Raw genomic sequence first — 25,281 nt, 5'->3', positions numbered from 1 at the left:
TCAAAGACCTGGTAATCAAAGATAAAACTGCTGATAAGAAGAAATGCTTGAAGAATTTAATAGAACATACTCTTCTAAAGAATGATGTCAGCCATTATTCAATGTTTTTTTCTTTGGTGCTTATATGACAGTGAGTATTGCAAATGGGCAAGGATTTTTTTTTCACCCACCCAAGCTTTTTGTGGCCTTGGACCCCACAGCTGTTAGTATGAGGCTGCATCAGCTACAGAAAGGCTGATATATGTGCCTGCTGATAATCTGGCTCTATGGAAAACTCTCTCTATAGAAGTAAAATCCTCTCCCGAGATTGCAGAGCATTCTCCTACAATTAATGATCTTACTGCCCTATATCTTTTCTGTTACAGGCACAATGCTAGCAGCGTACAGGTGGTATAAACTAGCAGTGTAAGCCACTGGCCAATCTAGAAACGGAACTCAGCTTGCTTGACCACCAGACAATAATCTACTAAACCTCATACAATGCTGACCATTTTATAGTCCTCATTATTGGAGAATTACTACAACTAGACTGCTGGGCTTGTTGTTGCTTTAGTCTTTTTTTTTTTTTTTTAACCCATCTTCCCCTTGTTCTTTTCATGACATATTTTTGTGTAGTAAGTTGATGGCACAAAACAGATACTGCAGATACAATCATCTTGATTTTTGTCAAAGTGCAGGTCAGCTTGCCCTGCACACAGTAAAAAGAGGCTTGTTTTTTTTGTCCACTGTAGTCCGTGGTTCTATTATATGTTTGCAACTTGCAAAAGCCAGTCTTTCCCATGCTGTATTGTTGAGAAGAAAGGGTGTTAAAGTAATTACCCAACTGATTATACATCCACTGCAGTGCACAGTAGATGTCTGGAATTGAATGTATCCCATTTGTGGCATTGTAGCATGTTGTCACCTTGATCATGGACCTTTGCAGGCTACACAGTCCAATACAGAAAGGAAAATGACTTTAAAAGAAACGTAGACCTGTTGGAACAAAGCAATGGAAATATGTGGAATCTGAGCGCTAGAAGAGCTTTATCCAGGCATTTAATTGAAGGGGATAAATTTAAGGTTTTGCAAATGTCATTGAAAATGATACAAGGTAGGAAAATTAATGGAGCACCAGGTCAGATTTTCCAACATTCTTATGAACACTAACAGGCTTTCACTAAGCAAAGCACTTAGTTATGAGCTTAAAGGTAAGCATGTCGACAGTACTGTGGACTTTTGTGGTACTATTACATAAACACATTTTGCCAAACTGAGGCCTCATTTCTTAATAACCACAGAATGACTTCTCAAACTGTTAACAAGTATCGTTCTAGAAAAACAAGTGCTGTTATGCTACAGTAATCGCTGAAATACCATTACTCCAGGAACTGCAGAGGAAAATAGATATGCTGTTCCTCTGATACGGGTGCTGTCAGAACACATTAAATCCATTATTCCCATAGGTAACAGAGGTATGCAGATAAATTCTATCCTGAAACAACAACAGAGATTCTCACCTATCAGATTCACAATATTGCCATTGTCTTCTACAGAGCTCAGCGGAAGAGAATTAAATAACGAAATGCACACTTCACACCTGTCCTCAGCCAGCAGAAGCCTCGTTCAGGGGTCACGGGCAGTGCAATATCTGATACCAATGAACATATGCAACCTGGAGGCATATATATATTGTTCACAGCATCATACAGCTGTCCAGGACCGGTAAGAATGGAAGTCCTCCAGATAGGTCACACTAGCTCTATCACATTCAAAGGTTATTTGCTTAAAGAAGGAATATTATTATGATTATTATTATTTATTTTTTCTTCAGAAAGAAAGTTGAGATTCACAGGAGCTGATGGGTGTACAGAACTTCTGAAAGTCTCCGTATTTAGTCTGAGGCAGAACAATTAACCTAACACTCGTTTTTCTGACATCCTTATGAGCACTTACAGGCAAAAGCACTTAATAAGCAAAGCACTTTGTTTTGAGCTCAAAGATAAGTATGTCTGCATTCGTAGGAAATGTAAATTAGGAACCTCAATTTCAAATAGATCTTGATTCCTCTTTACATATATTTGTACTTATTTTAATTGGAATGGGGGCACTGTATAAAAATAAATTGCTTTTCAAATTGTTGATACCCTCATTTTAAAGGTGAACACCAGTGACACAGAGAACAACCACAAGCGAGTTTCTTCGGATAGCCAGTCACAACAATGAGGTTGGGGCCTTTGAAGCCCATCCTAGAGCAAAAACACCATGTGCAAATCACGGAGAAGCCCTTTACATCTTTTGTTAGCTGTCACTGCCATCTGCACTGGTTGTATATGTGTTCTGCCATCTACAGTATGGAGCTGAGTTAGGTCGAGCCCTTTGACAGTCCCGTCTCTCTAACCACCTTGCTGGTAGAACTCACCCTCCAAGTTTCAAAACAGCCCTTTCCAGGACTCACACACAGATTACCCATCAGTATTTTGATCTCCCTTGGTGTCTGTTCACCTGCAGTGCATCCGTAAGTGTTTGTGTCGATGGTAAAGCATCGTGTTTGGTCTTAAGTCTGCACCTGAATTGAATGCCAGTTCTGCAGGTGATGCAGACATCCACCACAGCCAATTGTCTAGAACAGTGTCATAGAACTGTGGAGCTGAGGAATGGTTTGTGTTGGAAGGGACCTTAAAGATCACCCAGTTCCAACCCCCTGCCATGGGCAGGGACACCTCCCACCAGACCAGGTTGCCCAAAGCCCCATCCAGCCTGGCCTTGAACACTTCCAGAGAGGGGGCATCCACAGTCCAGCAACTTCTGCTTGGCCACTAATACAGCTAATGTAAAGTCCACCACAGCTTAAGACAGCCTCTGGATAGCAACGTCTCTGTCTGTCCTTCCCTCTCACACAAAGTACTATAGAGAAAGCCTGAGTCACACAACACACTGAATATTGCCATGTCTCCTTTCTTGTCTTACTCTGAGAGTAAGCTGAATATTCCTTGATGAATGCTTCCTTGCATGACATTAAGGAGTGCAGAGTGGAACAGAACCTCCCTTCATACCACCTTCCCTAAGAAAACAAATGACAGGTCCCTTTTAGCATAGATTTTGTTTTGTTTGTTTTATGCAGTAACTTTTCTCCAAGAGATTTACTGCAGCAGTAAAGACGTTTGTAGCAGGCAGTGCTCCATCTGTAGTCATACATCCTCAGTGTGAGAGCCATAATTCTCCTAGAGCGAAATGACAAGAGATTGTAATGGCTAATCATGTATTATGATGATACCGCCTCTGCTGGAAGAATTGCGCTTGGCGTTCTGTGTCTCCTTTGGGCAACACAAAACTTTCTCACAACGCTGAAACAAATAACGTTTTTCTGGTTACTGCTGTGACATCAGTTGGACATCTCTCCTTCCCCACCATGCATCAGCACCATCCCAGCTACTGTAAAGAATATTTTATGAAGAGCGTATTTCTCAGTGAGTTGGATGCTGGATATGGAACATTTCAGCTACAAATTGCCAGCGTGATTCCAGCTCAGGTTGATAATGATATAAAAGTCTGACAGATGTTTTGCTTGCATGAAATGATCTATTCATACAGTTCTTCATGCACAGGTGTCCAATATCAGAATGAAATCCAACAGGTTTTAAATTGTGCAAAGCAACATATTTTAATATAGAAAAGATATTTTACTTTCATTATACCATCTATGGACTACCGTAGGCAGAGAGCAGATGCTTACAAAGGCATTTTGCCAACACACCAAAATATTATTCTTCTAATGAGTCTTGAATTTCTTGGATAGCCACCAATAGACAGGCCCTCTACCATACACTTCTGACCTCTCACCAAAATCTTACATCTCCTAGACTACAGTAGACCAAAATCTTGATTCAGAACTGGGGAAGGAAAATTTCACCCTCCTGATTAATTCAGAAAGCTTTCTGTTGCTCTTTCTCTTTCCTTGGAATCTCCAGTTCTCAAACTGAAACAGACTGAACCTGATCAATTTATGGGACTACAGCAAAAAGTATAATCACAGCAGGTTTTCTGAGCTTCCCGGTAAGTTCATTGAATTATCTGTTCCTTTGTGGTCTGAAAGGCAGCAAGAAGAAAATCTTAGCTCTAACCTGAGAGCTCAGTGTTACTGAGCAGTATATAACTTCTCTTGGTCAGAGGTGAAAAATTCTGCAAGAATCCTGTCATTCTAACTGCTAAGTGGGATACCTCAAATGCTTTTGCCATGACTGATTAACACTTAACCAACAGGACCTTGGGTGTACAAGCTGCAGCTCGCAAGATACAGCTTCGGTTCTCTGTTCCATAACTGGTGTCCTGTGTGACTTAACACAAACACACGTGCCTTAATTCCCTAGCAGTAAACAAGTGTAAAAGCACATTTAACTCTTCAAGAAGACAATCAGTTTCAGGTGGTTTATTAGGTATAGAAGATAACGTGGACTCAAAACCCTGAGTAGGGGAATGGGCTTTATCACCACATTGCTCAGAGACATACTATTTGCAGTGTGTTTACTGGAATGCCTTCTTACATTGTACTTTCATTAGTGCTCTGAAATCAGCAGAATCACTCTCAAACCCTGCACGGACAGACTTGTATAAAGGAAGACAGCTAGTTTGTTCACAGGGCAGATTATGAAGGGAATGTGTGTTATTCTATATTAAAACAGATTAAAACAAACAATCAAACAAACAAAAACAAATACTGAGACTAGACACGGAGGACAGGATTTTAAAAAGTACAGAGTCGTTGCCAAGCATTCATGCGTGCAAATTCAGTGGTAGGTGGAAGAAGTAAGTGTAATGATAACAAGCTGAATTTGTCTTTTAGAAGAGGGAGGGGAACACACAGACTGTGACAACACTTTGCTGCTGCAGTACTCGATATTTAGTCTGCATGGTGTAACTCTTACCTTCCATCAACAGTAAGGGCAGATTTGGACTTCCTTTTGATTAAGCAGTTAGCCCATTACAGAGCTTGCCTGAAAACTCCATCCCAACATTCTTATTTAGGAACATATACAACAAATCTGAATTTTATCTAGTGCTATTTGACAGGCATGTCTCCTGTTAATTTGTAATAGAAGCTACGGATTTTTTTCTACCTTCGTAAAATACTTAAGTGTTTAAACATGGGTGTCCAAGGTCAGGATCTTACATCTCATGAGAAAAGGTAAATATCGTCACATATTTCACACCTTCTGGAATGTTTCCTTATCTTCTTTTTTGTTCCCCCCTCCCCCTCCAACACTTCCTAGAGTGGAAGCAGTCTGGATATACGCTACAATTTATTTAACTCAAGTACCAAAGCCATTTTGTCATTTTAGGACCTTCTCTGCGGTGCTCCCTTTCGGAATATCAGATGGTACTTCAGAAACTCTAACCTGTCATTCTGAGTCTAGCAATGAAATGAAAACACAGATGAAGCTTATCCTTCTTAGCTGAAGGGAGAAGGGCAGATTCAAATCTGCTACAGAAAAAGACCTAGATTCTTATTAACTCTAAATCTGGGCAGTCAGATTTACACTGTAACAGCTTGCAATGTAAAGATACCTTAGAGCAGATTATAATCAAATTCAGAAAGAAATCCATAAAACATGACTTAAAAAAGGTACTTAGGCATATGCTTAAAGTTCAACTTATGTTTTACTGAATTAAGATTCAGCAATCCCCCTTTCTTTACCTTCCAGTTTATTCCTGAAATACTAATCTGAATAAATACAAAAGCAAGTGCAAACATGAATAAGAAAGAACCTTTTAACTCTTCCTCTCCTTTGTGTGACTGGCCAAAGAAAGCAGAGCTGAACTAAGGAAAGCCAGACTTCTATTGCTGCTGCTGCATCCCTGACAAAAATGCAACTAATTTCCTCAGGGCAGAAGCATAGATAAGGGCAATTACTCTGGTGATTACTTCTAAGGCTCGGATTTGTCCAATTGCTTTCCACAGTTGTCACATACTTACACTAAACCCCAGTTACCTATGCGACAGCTGGTATGTCTTTACAAGCTTTTACATAAATGCTCTTCCAGCCACTGAAGGCCCAGGATTCTTTAATCACTACAAATCTACCATTCCCCCTACGCAGAGCTTTTGACTATTGGCAGGAAAGAGCCCACAAACGTGGGGGGCAGAGCCTGTGTTTAATCCATCACCATCTTCTGATAATCGTGCTGAACGTGTGAAGTCTGTAACTAGAAAGCAGAAGGCGGTATTTAATTATAATGACAACACTTGGATGAAACGCAAGGACTATTAAAAAAAAAAAGGTCTATTTAACAAACGGACTAAATCACATTTATGGCACTCTCATCATCCTGCTGTTACCGAAGCAACTGAAAAAGAAATGCTGGGACAAAGGTCAATTTTACAAACGGCAATACTGAGGAACAAAGAAACTAAAGTGACATGTCCCAAGACGCACAAGGAATGTCTAGGGGTTTCTTGTTACCTGTTCCAGTGTCAGTCACAAAAGGCACATGCCTCCCAGAGCGCGTTCCTGCAGAACAGTTCTTTGATGGTCATACTTTCAAATACAACAGAAATATTTGGATAGAATCTGGCAGAGCAACCGAAAATAATGCCAGGGTGTGTACAAGTGGTAAAAAGATATTTTAGCCCAAGTGTTATAAAGTCCAAAGTGAAAATTGCGAAAGTGATGTTATTTGCCATTGAGGAAGAGCTAAAAAAGACTTATGATTCACAACTCACCCACATGCCAGTTTTAGTTCTATTTTGGAAGCCTCTTAAACTAGACTCCTTCTCTAGTCACAAGGCCTCTTTTGCCTCATTCTGCCTGTCAAAGGATCATTTTAAACTGAAATCAATATGGTGTTATTCCTACTCACGGGTAGTCTATTGTGCTGATCGAATTAAACCCACTGCAAAGATTCAGCAAAATGTTTTAAAATTTGGAGTCTCCTAATGTATTCGGGCCACCTTTGGATAAAACTCCTGGGCCACATAAACTTACCTTTTGAGGGGCTGTGAGGTTCCAAGGGGAACGGTGTTTCATTCTGAGGAAAGCTGTCGCCTTTGCTGCCATTAATGACTACAAGACCTCACCTAGTTCAAAAGCTTTCAGGCACTTGCTAACTGTGTGGTTTACAGATGTGGTCCAGCCTACGCTTGAAGCCTGAATTTGTGTGTTACCAATACATCAGACATTGTCCTAACGTGGTTTTTGCATTGTCTGTATGTGGTTCACGTGGTCCTGATGTGGTTCACGATTGTCCTAACACGCTTTGCATTGCGCTGATGTGGTTCCCACCACCCCAACGCGGTTCTCATCGCCCTAACGTGTTCCCAAGCCCAACTCTTCACAGCACCACGGGGGCAGGCACTTCAAAACAACCGCCCCCGAAACCCGTGCCCGGGGGGAAGGCTAAAGCCACTCGCCCACGCCGGGTTCACAAACACGCGGCAAACAGCTGCCCACGCGGGGATGAAGCACACGCACATCTCCTGCTGCCGCCACCACCCCCGCCGCCCAGGACCACCATTTCAGCACCCCACGGTGCCGCCACAGGGAGACGGGGCCGGGCGGAGAGGGAGAAACGGGGAGGGGAGGGGGGGGGGGGCGGAGAGAGGCGAGGCCTGTGCCCGCTGTTGCCATGGCAACAGGGCGGCCGGGCAGACGAGCCTGCGCCACCGGAAGCCGCCGGCCGCGCGGGAAGTGGAGGCGGTGCCGGCCGCTGGCGCAGGTACCCCCCGCGCTGCGGCGCGCTGGCCCCGCCCCAAGCCCCGCCCTCCCCTCTAAACCCCGCCCCCCTCCCCCACAAGCCACGCCCCCCTCCTCAAGCCCCGCCCCTCAACCGCGGCCGCCGCCGCTGGGGGAGGCTCCGGGGGGCGCCGCGGCGGAGCCGGTGCCGTGTCCGCGATCCGGTGCCCGGCCCCGCGGCTGCGCAGCGTCGCCTCGTCCCCGCCGACACCGACACCGCCGCCGCCACCGCCACCGCCACACAAACACCACCGCCCCGGGGCGGGCCGTGCCGCCGGGTGGATGCCCAGCGCCTGCCCGCCGCCGCCTGGCGCCTAGCGGGCACCGCCGGGGCGGGGACGCGGGGACGCCATGGGCTGCTGCAGCTCCGCCGCGCAGGTGAGCGCCTCGTCCCCCTGCCCCCTTATCCCCCTGCCACCTTATCCCCGTGTCCCCCTTTACCCCGTCCCCCCCCTCCCCCCCTTAACCCCATCCCGGCCTCTCGCTGTTCATTTATTTATTCCCACCCCCCCGCCCTGCCCCTTTCCCGAGGCTCCGGGGGGGACCAGCCCCCGCCGGCCGTGCCCTCCCGAGCGCGGTTTCCCCTCGGCGGTGTCGCTTGTGGTCGCCGGATCCGGCTCTCCCCCCCGCCCCCCCCAATCCCTTCCCAGCTTCGAGGGGGGAAAAGTCCGCCCGCTGTCCCAGATGACTCATCACAGGGCTGACTTTTTGCAAGCCAGCCCTTCAGACAGGGGCTTTCTTCCCTTTTCTTCTTGTTTATTTATTTATTTTTTTTAACGAGGGCTCCGTCCTTCCCGTGCAAAACGCTGCAGAGAGCTGTCCGGTGGACGTCCTTCCTGCGCAGCAGCGCTGTAAGAGGCAGGCAGTGAGCCTGTTGGGGCGGGGGGGTGAAAGGGGTCTGAATTCCGGAGGGATTTCGTTCCCCCCAAATGCGAGGAGGGGATTTGGGAACTGTCAGGCCACTGCAGCAGGCTGCCGGGGGAGCCCGTGGGGTCCGTGCCGTGGAGGTCTGCTCAAACCACGGCAGTAAACAGCTGTCAGGAGCGCCGCAAGTGAAGCCGGTGCAGACTTGGAGCACCGCGAGCGAGTTTGATGTTTGCAAGCAATGTTTTGAAGTCCTTTCCAGCCTTATTTTCCGCGATTTCCACCCAGGTTGCTTTTCGTGAGTGTTTAATAGGCCCTTTCTGGGTGTTCTTTATCAATCCGAATTGCCGTGCCCTGTTCTGTTCTGCTCTTAAAGGAAAAAGCAGGCTTGTTTGTGGGTGACGCTACACCAAATGCAGGAGAAATAGAGGATTAGATGTTTTCAGTGTCTGTCCTGTTCAGAGGTTTCATGTAACTGATCTTGTTTTCCAGTGAAATTTGCGCTCCCCTGCCAGATCTCGTGATGTTAATAGTATGCTGCCGAACCTTTCATTTGCTTTCCCTGTGTGTAGCGAGATGTGGTACAGTAATTCACCTTAGCATCCCGTATATGTAACTGAGCTATAAACAATGGTTGACTGTTTAATTCCTTAACTGTGAGCAATTGTGCATTTCCTCAGGAAATCCAAATCAAAAGGTGATTGCTGAATATTTTACCAGCAACAGTTTCGTCTGGCATATTGTTTGCAGAAATCGTTCTACCAATGGTACAACACTGCATTACAGTCTAACGTCTGCCTTCTCCTCCCTTTATCATTAACAATAGAGGTTGGCTTCCTCATCTAGCCTTGCCTTTTTATTTTCCCCTTTCCTTATTTCCTCTTAAGCTTTCCTTGAGCAGGGTTCCACCAGACGTTCCTTCATGTTGCCTCAGTTCTTATTTCTACCTGTTTAGCTTCGTCTTATCCTTTGATGTACAGTCATCACGATTCTTCACCCTCATTCCTTATGACTTTATCAAGTTGATTTCTCATTAAGTTTATTCTTCAGCTCCCTGGCCTGTTTGATCTTCATCTGCTAATCCTCATTTTTGCTTCTGAGGGAGGTGATTACTTCTGTTGTGACTTTGCCAGCCATTTTCTTGTTTAGTTACTGCATCTCCCAAGTCCTTTCTCATGACTGCCACCTCCTCATCTTATTTACGTTATTGCACATACCTGTGACTGGTTGTTGAGCCAGGTGGATTTCTTTAATGTCTTCTTCCTGTCTTATATTTCATACTCAATTGTCTAATTTTTTTTTTCGATTCATTTCCCAGTTCCTTTAATTTGCAAGCTGTCAGGAGCTCTGCCTTAGGCTTTTTCCTGTATCTCTTTCCCTGCAGAATCTAAAGGTTTCCAAAAAAACACGATTGGAATTGGCATGTTTAGCTTTGGATTCTCATGTTTGCTTGAGCCTGGCCCCAAAGTCCCATTCATTCCATTTTAACTCCAAATGTGTGGGTTTTTACCTTTTCCTGGCATCATATTCCCTACCTGATTTTTATTCTGAATTACTGTCCTCCATCTGTAAAACTGACAGTCAACTCTAGTCTGCTTTCCTTCTTTTCCAAACTCTTGGAACATGAAATCTGAATCCGTTGTTGTACGTTCTTTCCTCTTGCTTCATACTAAGTTCTTCCAATACTATTTGTGTGCTGAGCTGCAATTTACTTCATTAAGCTCTCCACATACTCCTTCTGGCCAAGTTCAAAGGCTTCCCCTCATTTGTTCCTCTCCCTGGCCTCTGTTGCTTTTGGTACTGCCAATAATTCTCTACGTCTTGATGTTGTATTCTTGCAGAGCTTCTGTGATACTGTCCTGTTGTTACTCTTCATTTGCAAATATATTCTGACTGTTATTTTCTCTTCCCTGCAGCTGTGTGTGCTTGTATTTCCAGTTGTTTTTTGTTTTTTTTTCCTTGACAAATCAATTAAACGTTTGTGATCTGAATCATGCACTTGAAAAATATCTGCATGATTATTTAAAAACCCGTGTTAAAAAAATCACACTCTTAAAAGCACATGACAAGAACAGAGCATGGTTGCTGTATATCCCTAGAATTTTTTATATATCATATTCTTTATAGAATCATAGAATGGTTTTGGTTGGAAGGGACCTTAAAGACCATCTAATTCCAACGTCCTGCCATGGGCAGGGACACCTCCCACCAGACCAGGTTGCCCAAAGCCCCATCCAACCTGGCCTTGAACACCTCCAGGGATGGGGCATCCACAGCTTCTCTGGGCAGCCTGTGCCAGTGCCTCACCACCCTCTGAGGGAAGAATTTCTTCCTTATATCTAATCTAAATCTACCCTCTTTTAGGTTCAAGCCATTGCCCCTTGTCCTCCCCTTGTCCTATCACTACAACCCCTGACAAAAAGTCCCTCCCCAGCTTTCCTATAGGCCCCCTTTAGGCACTGGAAGGCCTCTGTAAGGTCTGCTCAGAGCCTTCTCTTCTCCAGGCCCCAACTCCCTCAGCCTGTCTCCATGGGAGAGCTGCTCCAGCCCTCTGATCATCCTCATGGCCTTCCTCTGAACTCATTCTAATAGGTTTAATTTCATTGAAGTAGAAAATTCAAGTTTGCAGTTGAGTAGCAATATTCTCTTTCCTTTCTTTCTGGTCTTCTCCTTCACCAGTGGTGTTTTCTGCTGTCTCGTTGTATTAGTCCATGATAAACTGGATTTGCGGAAGGTACTGTAAGAGTTCGTCATTCCCATCTCATCATAATGTCAGGCTCTGCTGTAAACCTGTTTGACTGAAGTAATCCATACAGGTGTTTTTCTTTTTAAGCAAGCAACCTTTCTTTAATTGGGATTGTTCCACTGGTCTGGTTTATAGCACAGTTCCACAAAGTTAGCGTTGTTGTATATGGGAGACAGAAATTCATAGGTTATGAAATGGAACAAGTTGTGGGAAGAAGTGGACCTTCTCAAACTACTTTTTCTTGGAGTAGTTGTGATACGGAATCTTTTCTCCATTCCTGCTCTTCTATAGACGAATTGAAGAGGCTGACTGTAGTAGTTCCAAGGTATTTGCTTTGACATGCTGTTATAGGACCAAGTAAACTTATTGGGGTCTTGCTGTTTGTGTTGGGTCTGGGAAATAACTGTATTGGTTTTTGTTATTGTTTTAACCCTTACGACTTTCTGTGCTATAAGCTTAATCCAAGAAATTTGTGGAAGGAGCTTCAAATCTTGCTGGAAACTGGAGGTGCAAGTGAGGTGAACAAAGCACATGTTATTCTTGATGGTTTTATTGGTGGCCTTGGTCAAAAGAGCTTTCCGTTTTAAAAGGAGGAGAAGACAGATCATCCATTAACTTTCCATTAAGCACCTGCTATCAAAGCATCACAGAATAAATGTAGAATTCCTAGCTTTTTAAATATTTTCATAGTTCTGGTGACATTTTAGTCTCCTGTGAGGTGCTGCTACGTATAATACCTATCATTAATTGCACTTCATCCATAGCTTTGCCAGAGGTTCTTGCCCTCAAATTTCTGCATATAAGGGGCACCAAACCATGCCTGTTTCATTGTGGACATGGATATGATGAAGGAAGAAGACCAGTTGAGTAACAGTGTTGACGGGCAGAAGCAGAATGAGTTGTGAGTTCTGCTTTCACCAGCTATAAGGTTTAGTTTCCCTTTCAACACCTTGACGCCAGATGAAGCCTCTGGCAAGCAGTATGAAGGATGAAGCATACAAGCAGGATTGAGAACAGAATAAATCAGTCAGGCACCTCATGGAGCTCTTTACTTTTTTCTTTTTTTTTTTTTTTCTGCTGTATTTCTGGTCTGTGAGCTCCACTCACTTCCTGTGAAGCATCAGGTGTATATTTTACAAATGCTGTCACAAGCAACTGTACAACGTGTGCGAATGATTCCTTTTGATCTTAGCACAGAAGGAAATATTTTAACTACAGAGCTACTTGTGAATACCCTTCTTCAAATTCATTGAGTGATGTTAGCTACTTTTGAAGTTTAGACTGTTTTTCAGTTGTGTCAGATCTTAAAAGTTGTAAGTAACACATTACTTCCTTTTGCTTTGTGAGACAGGTAACTCAGACCGGATTTTTTTTTTTGGCACTTCAAAAATGAATTCTTGGATTAAGAGCAAGCATGGAACATTGCATCCTTACAAGACAATTCTTCTGCAAAGTGAGAGTGATTTTAGAAAGGATTAATTATGTTGCATCGTTAATAGTAAATGTTAAATTAAAAGCTTATGTTACAGTAATCTAACTGGCATCTAGATTGCTGTCAGCAATCTGACTTGTAGGTTGATAATCATAAGGGTGTATTCAGCATCGTGCAACTGTCAACTTTTATTTTTTGTGATGAAGAAATGACACTGTGGTTATGTGGGGAAGTTGTCAGCTGTCTTCATGCTGTTAATTCTAAAGGGGAGCTTTGTGCTAACTATGCATGCCTTTTTTTCTCGTAATTATAATTCTTGTTCATTTGAACTTCAGTGGTTTTGTTTGTGAAAATCAAAACTTGCGGAAAAAAGATAGAAACTGTGTTTTTTTTATTGTGTGTTTGAATCTTTCTCACTTGAGGAAGCTGGGCAGTTGTGTAAATCTTATGGTTTGCTTCTAAAAACCACTTACACAGAGTGTTGCCAGATTAATTCTACCCACTGAGTAAACTGATTTGCAAATTTTTACCTATAGAATCGTGGAATATCCCAAGTTGGAAGGAACCCACAAGGTTCATCAAGTCCAGCTCCTGCTTGGACAACCCAAAAATCAAACCGTATGTTAGAATCAAACCAATATTTGATTTGAATGGAGAGCTTTTTTATGCATAACTTTCAGGGAACAAGTCTGTGTTGGTGAATAAATTAGAGGGCTCTTCTAAGTCTTCCTATTACTTTAAACTTTTACAGATTTATGAAGTAAATACATCTCATCGCATTTAATGGCCTCTTATCCATACACTGCCCCCCTCTTTTTTTAAAGTCTTTTAGGTAAGCAAATTTGTAATGTGGAATGAAAGTGTGTGGTTGTACACAAACAACCTCAAGAATGTTATAAGTAGAGCAAAGAGTTAAAATTCAAAACCCTTCATTTTAAAGTTTAGCTTTCCAGTCTTAAGATTAATGTTCTTTGCTTTAGTATAATTTCAATGCCCAGTGTGCAATGCACTGCAAGAATGGGAGATGATTGTAGCATATAGGAAGGCTGAGATTCTGTCCTGCCTGTTACATGACAGTTTCTAGCTGTAGCTGTTTTAACCAGTAATACTGCTAGAATAGAGTGGAGTGTCGTGGCAAAAAGAATGCAGTAACTTACGCCTGATATCCTCTCTTAATAAATGTGATATAATTAAGCAGCTGTTTACAGCACAAATGAACTCTGGACTGGATTTTTTTTTTTTCATTGGAACCACTGTTGCTGTTCTCCAGATGCATTATTTGACTGAGGAAGGGAACTCTGAATATCCTATTGAGGTCTGTAGAAACAAAACAGGAAACCCATTAAAGTGTTTTGTTCAAGGTCATTATCATCGTGTCCTGGGAATGCTTTTTCAGGCTCCCCCTAGTTTGTTATGAAGAACTGCAAAATAATTGCCTATGTACAAGGAAGTGTGCTTATGTGATAAAGTGCTAGATACATTATTTCCCTTTTTATTCTCCCTCCACTCTTTCTTCCATAAATCATTTAGAGCCTTCTTAGCATTAGTTCTTATTAGTCTAATGCTTTTTAAATGTCTTCAGGCTGTGACTGCCCTCTTACTGTAATCCTGAGTGGTTTTTGTTCTTGTTATGCTAGAATTTTGGACCTGTTAAGTCAGGATTTTTTACTGAGGAAACTGTGTAAGCTGTAGGTTTTCCTGATCTCCATTAGAGGAAACTGGTGCTGCAGATATCCTTTAGATATGGTTGGATATGCATATTGGCTTCTCCATTTCCATTATAGCTCAGTCTTTCAGCTTTTGTATGCAGTGATGTGGAATAATATAGGTGGCCAGTGTATGCAAGAGTTGATTCCTAGTGTTCAGTGTAGTGTCACATTTTTTTTTTAGGATCATGTTTGTGTTGACATGTGCTAATATGAGCCCTCTAAATTCACAGAACCCTCTGCCCAGTAGGCCTTTGCCTTTGAACCATAGGATGCTCTTCTGTAACGACTGCAAATGCAATACAAAAATACACGATTTTAGGATTTTCCGTTGACAGCTCTGTTTGAATGTGGGATGCATTTTGAAAGAATACTTAGCAAACTGCTATCAGTGCCTCTAGTATATGGTAACATCATTTTTCACAACAGTATTCTACAGGCCATGAGCTCTTAAAAAGTTGTGTTGGTTTTGGTATTGAATTCTAGCTTTAGACAGTTCAGAAAGGAGAAAGTTCTTTTAGTACAAATTACTCACAGACAGAGAGAGTGCACAGAAACAGGGGCAGCATTTTCTGAGCATTTTCATTGTAATGTCCTTATTTTTATATGGAGCCCCACCCATGTGGGGGCTTCTACTGTGTTTTTTTTTCTGTTGCTAATGTCATGTTGTGGCAAAGCTAGCTTGTTTGGAAGCAAAGGGCATGCTGTAGCTGGACAAAATTTTACTAGTCCAAAGTATGGAAAAAAAAAAATTGTAATTTGGGACTTAGTCTCATAATAAGAATAAAATCTGAGGATCTGCTTGATTGATGTACACATAGAAAATTCAGCATGTATGAACTAACTTTTTAGGTGTAAAATATCATCAAACATGTTTCTTTTTATTGATAATCATTAATAGAACTATGGAAATAGGAAACATTCATTGAAATGTATGTTTTAATCATCTGAAAAATATTTGTCATATTTGTGAAGTGTTCTTATTTATTACCGCTTTCAAATAAGTGCTTAACTGTGTGTAATGAAGAGAAGAAACAAGAAATAAATACTTTGAGGGTGAAAAACTGAGCTTTTATCTCCAGATGGCCTTATTTCTTAACTTCAAAATATCAGCAGGTGTGCTGATCGTGTTGGCTCTCTTTTAAACAGCTGTGTTATGTTGCAAGATAAATATTTAAGTTGTAGACCATGATGGAAGTGATGTCACAAAGGGAATTTTAGAAGCAGTGTTAAATATGACTGAAATAATGTGCTAGGTGATACACAACACAGCATGTGTCAGATTCGTAAGCGAAGGATTCAAGTACGAATTTTCAGTGTAAACATCTTGATATTGCACCATCACTAATATTCTGAGTGCTGTCTTATGTACTTTCTATTTCATTTACGTTATGTTGAAAACTCGTAAATATTGTGTGGGGTGTATGGGATCATTAACGAAGTAGCAGGTGCGGGAACACTGAATTGGAGAAGCACAGTATAAGTTCATTACGTTTCAGTCAATAACTTTGAAGTAGTATCACACGTTCAGAACCCTTTTTCTTTTCCTAGCAGGAGCTCAGAGCTTTGTACTTCAAAGAGCAGATGCATCTTCTTGGTGGACAAGGTCTCGGGGAATGACTGGTGATGTGGAGCCATTAGGCAGATAAGCACATGGGTGCCAAAAGTTCAGCTAGCATCTATTTTGCAGTATAGGGAAAAATAAAGCATTTTGGAATGAGATTAGAGACATTCCACAAAAATGGGCATTAAGCACCACCATGACTTGCATATTGTGTAATACAGTCCCTTTTGGAATGGCCCAGAGGTGTTTGTGTCTTCTTGCTGTCTGGAGAACGGTATCATTGTGGAGGGTACGTTGATAGAACATGTTTATTATCCAAAAATAATACTTTATTTTAGAGATAGCTGCCACTTGTGGCTGTGTATGCACCTTCTGTAACACAGTAACATGCTCTTTTGCCCCTGGAAGCGGGAGGCCTAGTCTCAGTTCTGTAAGTCTGGGAGAATCCAAAAATCCTCTCTACCACCTGGGGAATGCTATATCGGCAGGCTTTTTGGAGTGGGAGCCACACAAACAGGGGTAGACCCAGAATTTTTTCATTTGTGTGCTTATGGTGGTGTTTTTATTGATAAAGTGTGGAAGTCTGGTTTTGCTGGTACGCGTTCCTACTCTAGTAATGGAAGAGTACCAACAAATAGCTGTGTAATAAATCAGTTGTAATGGGAACCTGAGGGAACTACCAGAATCCACGTTAAGCTGTAGTGTGGCCTGCAGTGTGCTGCTGTTAGGTATTTTATCTGAACGCTTTTAAGTAATGGTCAGGAAATCTGTAGTCAATGTTGAGCATTTTAACCAGTTCTGGGGTTCCTTTAATAAACAGTAAGATAGTTGATGAAATTGTGTACTGCAGATAGTTTTAACACTCCAAGACTTTGCTTTGGCAAAGCACATTCATCACAAGAAAATTTTATGTAGAGAGCTAATTTACTTGAGATGGTTCTTTTCTCTCAGAAGTTTGTGTATGTGGTTCCCCACGTATGCAAGCGTTTTTATTTTTTAGGAACTGAATCATCCAATTTTCAAAGTAATACAAGAGCCTAAAATAATTATAGGCTTCATTCCCCCTAGTGGTAACAAACACTAGCCTTCGTATTGGAATTGCTAGGGACTCCAGGCTCAGTTTGTAATTTGTGAAGGCTTTAGAAAATGACCATATTTTTTCCTTTGCTCTCAGTATGAATCCTTTTGTGCTGTACCTTAACAGGTTAGAAGCTGTCTAATGCTTTTGTTTGCAAAAGTGAAATGATTTGCTAGACCTTAATTTCACATTCAGATGTTTTGCATATTTGCTCATACACAGCCAATTTAGTAGAAAATGACTGATCTGCAGACAAATCCCCTATTTTTCATGAAGTAGTTTCTGACTCATGATGTTTTTACTGGGACATACTTCTACACCTTTACCTGGTAACACGTATTTTAACAACGTTGTGGTCAAAACACAATTCAGGTACAGCATACTGGTCGTCTTGTTCACTGCAGTTCAACATTCATCATGAAGGGAGAGAAGTGACTGGATACTTCACTTACTTATGTCAAAATGATGATGCTGCTTATGGGATGGGAGGACTTCTTTCTTGGTTTTGGCCTCCAAGCGTAATCTACAGACATCCTAAGCTATTAATAGAGTCAGGACTCATCTCCCCTTCCTCTTGAGGTTCTAGAATTAGGATCTGTTCAGAAAAGTGGAAGAAGTTGTATTAGGACAATGTACAACGTGTTGCTCGTTCTTGTAAGCAGATGAATAGTGTAGAAAGGTGTGCCATACCTTGGACACAAAAGTGCCGTGCTCTCTGGTAAACTAGACAATTACATTCTTGCAGTGATTTTTTTTGTCAACTAGTAAATCATGTTTCTCCTTTTACATAGGTGGCATGCATCACAGTAAATGAAAGCATGTGAATGGGACTGTTTTTTAGCTCATAAAGAGATGTAAAATGATTAAAGAACCAGCTCTTCAAATGATTGTTAGGAAACACTGAAAAATGTTTCAAGAACTTTATTTTTTTTGGTAGTGTGGGGACGTTTCCATAACGTGAACTTGTAGTTTTAAGCTTAGCTTGCTGGACACCTTCTGTACATGACACATTTTTGGTAGCAACCTCTTTAACCTGTCTTGACTGTTTCTGAAGGAGAGCTCAGGAGTGGACTATGCCTCGTGCGCCATTTTGTGCCATGCACAGTGCAGCAATGGGCTCAGCAATTCTGGAACATTAAACTTGCACTGTAGGTGAAGAATGACTATATCTGTACTCACTGTGCAATTCAAATAATCTGAGTGCTCTTCATGGAATTGGTTGAACCTCAGGTACTTCATCAGAACCAGTGTTCCTTGTAGGAAATTTGGCTCTGCAGGACTTAATGGCAGTTTGCCACACAAGATCCTCGTCAAGATGAGTATCTTTTTTTTTTGCCTCCAAGCACCGTGTATTAATTTTATGTGTGTTCTGTGGCTGTTTATCTCTCGTGTAGATAGATACATAGCTACACAGTCATTTCTGAATTCCTTGATTTGCAAACACAAACATGGTTTCCAACAGCAGTCATTTCCTGCAGTGAGCTACAGTTGCACATACTCTGAATCGAGATGCTACAGAAAAGTGATAAAGCAACAGGGAATTTGAAAGGGATGAAGTTAGATGAAGGTGGTTCTTAGACTGGAGTTTTGTAACATGTGATCTTTAAATGCCAAGTCACTAATAATGTCCCTGAGGATTTTTAAAAGTCCAATAAAAACTATCCTTTCATTTAGAAAGGAAAAAAAAAGGAAATACTTACAACCCAATAATTTTAAGTTGAAAAACCCAGAATTTTCAGTACCCCCTTAGCATTATTGGAAGTGGTTAGAAAGAATAACAATATTCCAAATTTTTATATAGTGACTCTCTGCAGAGCAATAAAAATACTAAATGAATTATAGCTATTTGAAAAGTTCATGTATGTGATCCTTTTGCAATAACTTAGACAGTTGGTAATTTATGTTTAAATAACAGCTTTGGAACAAATTGCACACATTTCATTCCTTCAGAAAAATACTTTTTCTCTCCCAAGTAAGTCTTAAAATTGTTGACCCAGCTTCAGCCAGCTTGCCAGTGATAGCTAATTTGGCAGTGTTGGTTAATTCAAAGCTATTATAGTCCTGTGAATTAATGAAAGATTGAGGTCAAACTGTTGCTGCAGAGAAAGGGGCTGTAGCAAAAGCCATGTTATTCTTAGATATCAGAAATCCTGAACAAGAAAAGAAAAAAAAAAGGTGGGGAGGGGTGGGGGGGAACAAAATAAGGAATTGTTTCTACTGCTGGAAGCACAATGATAACAACCTTCACTGTGTGTTACATACAAGAGGATCTGATGTAGTACTGTGTAGAAAGTGCAAAGGAAGTCAAACGTAACTAGTTCCATGCCTTCCAGAACTACTGATTTTTTTAAGCTAGTTTCTGTGCTTAAAAACAAGATAGAAGTATGTCACCTTCAAAAAACAGAAGTCACAGACACCGTTTTGAGGAACAAACTGGAGTTTGGATATTCATGTGTAGCAGTGTTTGTAATCAGCAGCCCAACAACTGTTCTGTGGAACCAGCATTTTAAATGTTATTAACTTTCGTAATTTGATATCAACATCCTTTCAGGGGAGAAATCTTTGTAAAGGGTGTGCAGTTGTTGTCGTCACTGAGATACTTGAAACTTGGAAGGTGGATGTGATAGAGGAGGGAGACTAGGGGCCAGAAGAGGAGGTCTAAAAAATTGAGTGCGTGTTGTTTACGAGAGAGTGGAAAGATGGATTTATTTTGTGAATTTATCCAGTCTTTAAGGAAAGGTCTAACAATTACTGAATGTGAATGGTGAAAGTAGTGGTGCAGTTTTTGTACATGAGACGTGTGTCTGTCATTAATGTAACCCAACAAAAGTTTCAGAAGAGCGGTAAAATCAGTCCAGTCTGATTCGGTCTGAAAAAGTCACATCATTAAAGCAAGGAGTGAGCTGCTAAGAGAACTGGGCCAACTGCTGAAGTGCCTGAGAATGCTAGGATCTAAAATCCTGTATACATCCAGGCCTGATTGTTTAGAGAGATGAGTCAAAATGCCTTGTCTTGTATTCAGTATCGAATAGAAAAATAAGTGGCCATTTCGAAGTGTAGGAAATGTGAAAGCTTATTCTCGATGCCTGCAAATGGGTAGCTGGTTGTTTTGCAGCATCTTCATGTTTTACTAGAACTGGGTTAAAGGTAAAAGAAAACTAAAAGAAAATTGGTTGCTTTCTAAGAGGGAATGTCAAAATGTTTTGTGTACATGTGTTTTAAAATGATTTCTTGTCTGTCTTATTTTCTGTTATTTTTGTCTTCAAGTGGAACTGAATTAAACCAAATGCTGAAGTAGAAGAATAATAGGTCACTATGTTTTATCTAACATGAGTTACAAGTAGAAGTAATGAACAATTTTTTTGTCGTTTTGGTTTTGGTTTTGGGTCTTCCAAGAGCTCTGAGGACCTGCACTGGGGAGCCTTCTCTTGAACCAGAATAGGCTATCTCACAACTGATAACTCATGAAGTTTGATTTTGCTTACTATGGACATTGCTTTAAAATGTTGTCTTTGTATGGCTTTGTTAACACTGTGTTTGGTAGTCTTGGAATTAGACTGGTAGTTTGGAAGATTGCTCTTCCTCATGACTTATATACCTTTGTATCTTCCTATGGGATTTTGATGGAACTCCCTTCATCCTGGGTCTTTTCTGAGGTTTGTTTTTGGATGAAAAAATGTGAGAGTTTTTTCCCTTTCTTTTCTTCCTTTTTTCTTTTTTTTTTTTGACCTTAACTACCCTATCTTTAACTAAGCTGTTTGTATTCTTATAACCTATGCTAATCAGAGTAGTTCTGTACTTTTCAGTTGCTATGTTAAACCTGCTAGCTAAAATAACCTAGAATCTTACCACACAATGTCCTCTTCAAACAGTGGGTATATTTAGGATTTCTTCCTCCTGCCTTTCTCATGGGATGCAACTTCCTCTCTTGATGGCAAATTCTATCGTTATCCTGATCCTGTTCACATCTTTGCTACTTAACCACAGGCTTGATTACCCATATATATATATATATAATCCTGCAGATGTTCTTTACTTGGCTTCCTGGTTCAGTCATGTTACTCCCAAATTGCCCATTAAACACACGAATGTCTCATGCAAAGAAAGTCTTTGATGCCTAATTTTTATGATACAAACATCTGTGCTGTTTTTTTTTTTTCTTTCTTCAGACCGTGTCAGGGAAGTTAATGTCCTGGGCATCTATTATAGCTTTTTTTTTTTTTCATGATTCTTTGTATTCGCTGTAATTTCTTTTATCTGTATTCTTTGCCTGATAGGCCCCATTTTTACACTTTTTGTGTGCACTTACATTTGTGTTGCACTCTGGTTGGACAGATGAGTGCTTCTATGGTAGCCTCAAGTGCAGTGATTACAATGATGACACACTCATTTGGATTCTTAAGTAAATAACTCTTAACCTCTAAAATCAGCACTGAATAGCTGTTACGGTCAGGCAAATGTTCCCAACTTGCACGTTTATCTTGGAGAGCGCTCTGTTGCGTACAGCACTCTGAAAATGCTCCTGATCCTCTGTTGTAGTGGTGTGCAGGTAGCATAGCATAAATTATGAAAGCTCTGTTTGAAGAGAAAAAAAAATAAATCAAATTATTTTTAATTAAAAATATTTTTCCTCTATTTAACTTTCTTGCATTGTTAAATGTTGAAGAGTCTTAATCTGGCTAGAGGAAAGGTGGAAATCCATTTAGGATTGCAGGCAAAGCACGTCTAGTAAAATTTTGATGGGATTTCATTTAAAATGGAGACAAAGCATGGTTTCCAGATGGAAGAACAAACAACACTTGTTAGAGTTCGTGTTGACCATAGGTTGACAATTTCTGTTGCCCAATCATGAATATCAATCAATGTCCGAGTAAATATCTTTGTGTGTGAGGGGAGTTGCCACTAGAGAGACCTAGACACCAGCATCAAAGATGAAGATTAAGGGGTGTAAAGCAATGGAAGAAGATTCAGTGGAGGTCCAGAGCACAAGGAAGCAACTGAAAAGGAAATAGCAAACAGATACTGGCAGCTAGCTTGTGTTGTGCCAACCTCAGGACAGAAGAGAGGAGAGCCTAGTGGAGAAGGACACTGTTCTAAAGATGTCATTTCTCATTATGTTAGTCTGATGGGTGGTTAAATTGCCAGCTGATAAGTATCTAGTGCCTTTTGAGTTGTCTCCAATGGTAAATTTCTTACTTGAAATACCTTCCTTAATGCTTTTTTCCTTTTTTTTTTTTTTTTTTAAATAGAAACTAACGTTTTGGAGTTAAGTAAAGACTACTGACACAAACTAAATTCTTCCGTGTGACTTTTTACTTACATGTTATGCCAGGGCTTTCCAAGTTTTCTTGTTGAAGTAGAAATTGTAGTCCAGTTAGTAAATGAAATGGGTTAGTTACGGTAACTGTGACTAGTCAGACAACCTAAATTGCCAGAGGATGTCCAGTGGCTTTTAAAAATCCTATTAAAAGATTTTGTTTGCAGATGGTTCAGAGCGGATAAAACAAACAAAAGAACACTATGCCATCCTGTCCATCTTAGTGTGCTGCCTCTTTTGTCAAGGGCAGCTTTACTCTTAGGTGGAGCTAGAGCTGAAATTTTTCTCTACTGTTTGTAAATAAAAGTAAATCTCTAAAATGTCCAGGGTTCTTGGAATGGATTTAGGAATATGAAGCTTTACATATTTTATGCAATTCTATTTATGCTAATTAAAACAATATAAATGCCACAATCTTGCTGTAAATGTTAAGTGTGAATAGTGTGTTAGTTCTAAGTGTGAACTCGCCAGGATCAGAAGACAGTTTTATTGAATGAGTGTAGTAGAGTGCATAATGTGACCTTTTAGCACCTCTCGCTAGTGATTATTGAGTAAAATAGAAAGAAGTTCAGCTGTTCAGAACTCTGTGAATTTATTAACCGAATTATTATTAACTGTGAATTTATGCAATGTGAATTAACAATATAAACACATATATCTGCCAGTGGAGCTTCCTTAACATAGGATGGCAAAAATAGGACGGAATTCCCAAATGAAAAGCCAGACTGTTCAGAAAACTGCTTTTTGATATGTTGTGCATGCAGGATTTCTTTTATATGGCATGCGGTTCGTAGTTTTCTAATGGTATTATTTGTAAAGATTGCTTTGTACTTGTGAATTAACAAAAATCAAACAAAAAGTCATGAATACCAAAAAACATTTGCTCGCATCACGAAAGTTACATGCTACAGCTTCTTAATTAATTAATTAATTAAACTCTGCAAAAATACTGGAGATAGAATGGCTGGATGAAATGTCAACAGCATTTGTTTTGATTCAGTATTGATATTTACTGCCCGGTCAACTAAGTCTTGAAGATGCTTCAGAGTCTTGGGAGGAAAAGAAGTCTAAAATTTGAATAGCTAACCCCTTTTGAATCTTTCTCTGATGAGAGCTGTTGTGTATGCTCCCTTCCTCAATCTCCTTTTCTTCCGAAGTTAGTGTTTTTCAGGTCTTGATAGAAATGTGTGAACAGTAAGTACTTGAGAATTAACTGAAAAAGATTGTGCAACTATGTATTTTTAAAAGTAGCTATAATTAATATTACCTTTCTAATATCCACACTTTAATATGGTGGCTAGTTTTGTGCTACAGCCTGTGTTCATTCTTTTTTGTAGAAATTGTTCTTTTCTTGAAGTATTGTTTTTTTAAAGCTGTATTGCCTAGACAGCAAAATGACTATTCTTTTTGTCTAGACAGCAAAAAGACTTCATTTTAGTGGTGTATACACACCTATTTTACCTCATGAGCAGCAAACAATTTGAATTGCTTACAACTGCCTTTTTATTTGCTATATTGCAAAGATTAAACAGCTCTCAGCATCATTGAGTGTTTCAACCTTTTAATGCAACGCTTTCCTTTATGACACCTGGGCAATACTGACTAGGGATTTCTTTGCTGAAGTGTTATGCTCAGCTGCCTCTTGACAGATAGAAAAAATGTTCCTTTAACAGCAATTTATTATATCCTTTCTATATGTGCTATACTTGTTTAACCTGCCATTAGTGTTTTCAAACTCGAGAGTTTTTGAGAAGTTTAACCTTTTATCCTTTGTGGAAATCAAACTGTTGGAAAGTGGGTGTGGAAAACTACAATAGCAAATATTGCTGATTCCATGCCATTAGCATCTCTTTCCAGTGAATTAAAAAAAAAAAAAAAGAGAAAGGAACCTGTTTCTTGGATAAAGAACTGTAAATTCCTGGATAAATTACCTGTTTCTTGGGTAAATAATTCTTCGTCAATCTACCTTCCAATGGATGCACTTGGTTTGAAGTTTTTCATGAGCCTTACTCTTAAGTTTTTTGACCAAGCTGCTTCAGTTGCATAAGAGCTGAAAGATAACTCCTGCTATACGTTAATGCCCCAGAGAATTATTTGCTGCCTTGTTTCTGTTGAGAATAGGAGGCACTTAAATAAATGTTGTTAACCCCATTTCTCTCTTCTCACACAAGAGCTCCAAGCGAGAGTGGAAGCCTCTGGAGGACCACAGCTGCACAGATGTACCATGGCTGCTCTTGTTCATCCTCTTCTGCGTAGGAATGGTGAGTAAAGCTCAAGGGGTTCAATGAATGTTATGTAGTTGGTGAGTTTGCATGCATTTGAAGGCGGTTTTAAAACTCTTTATCCAGTAACTTATTTACTGGATAAGGTCAGCAGGATATACCGTCATGGGAGCTGTGAGCTGGAGAACAGAAATGGGTCGTATGCACAGATGAAAAGCCTTTGATAGGGATTCAGAGTTTGTTGTTCGTGCCAGTTCTTGCTCCAGCTCCCTTTCCCCTGAAACTCCAGTTTCATTTGTATGTGACTTTCAGCACTATGAGGTGTCACTTGACTCATGTTCCTTGTGGAACTGGGGGTGTCCTGGAAATAATACTTTTGAGCCTGGTAAACAGTTCTGTGAATTACTGTATGCTTTTTGCTGAGAAAAAACGATTGAGTATCCAACAGTTGACTATTTTCTTCTTGGAGGCTTACTAGAAGCACCGACTACTAACAACCATATTTCTAATGGTATGGTGTTTTTATCTGAGTTGTCCTATGTGTTGAAACCCTCATCTTGCTCAAGACAACTTCACAACTCTGTGCACTTTATATTAAAAGATAAACAAATCTCCAAGAGCTGCAGATTACTGAAAACTGAAA

The 25,281-nt window shown here is 40.6% G+C and overlaps 1 protein-coding gene across 3 annotated transcripts in view; it reads left to right on the top strand.

The window, feature by feature from the left end:
• The first annotated feature begins 7,820 nt into the window (after positions 1-7,820).
• The window catches only part of SLC44A1 (solute carrier family 44 member 1), a 65,741-nt gene continuing 48,280 nt past the window's right edge, over positions 7,821-25,281 (top strand). For 2 of the 3 annotated variants that reach the window (XM_040541062.1, XM_040541060.1), the window contains exons 1-2: positions 15,716-15,775; positions 24,588-24,677. In XM_040541062.1, the coding sequence (XP_040396996.1) occupies positions 15,731-15,775; positions 24,588-24,677 (135 nt within the window). In that variant the 5' untranslated portion in view covers positions 15,716-15,730. Of the gene's footprint in view, positions 8,088-15,715; positions 15,776-24,587; positions 24,678-25,281 lie in introns of those variants that run through there. The other variant, XM_040541061.1, reaches the window with a different exon arrangement.

Source organism: Cygnus olor, chromosome Z (assembly GCF_009769625.2).
Source record: "Cygnus olor isolate bCygOlo1 chromosome Z, bCygOlo1.pri.v2, whole genome shotgun sequence".
Taxonomy (NCBI): Eukaryota; Metazoa; Chordata; class Aves; order Anseriformes; family Anatidae; genus Cygnus; species Cygnus olor.
This window is presented reverse-complemented; position numbering and strand designations above follow the sequence as displayed.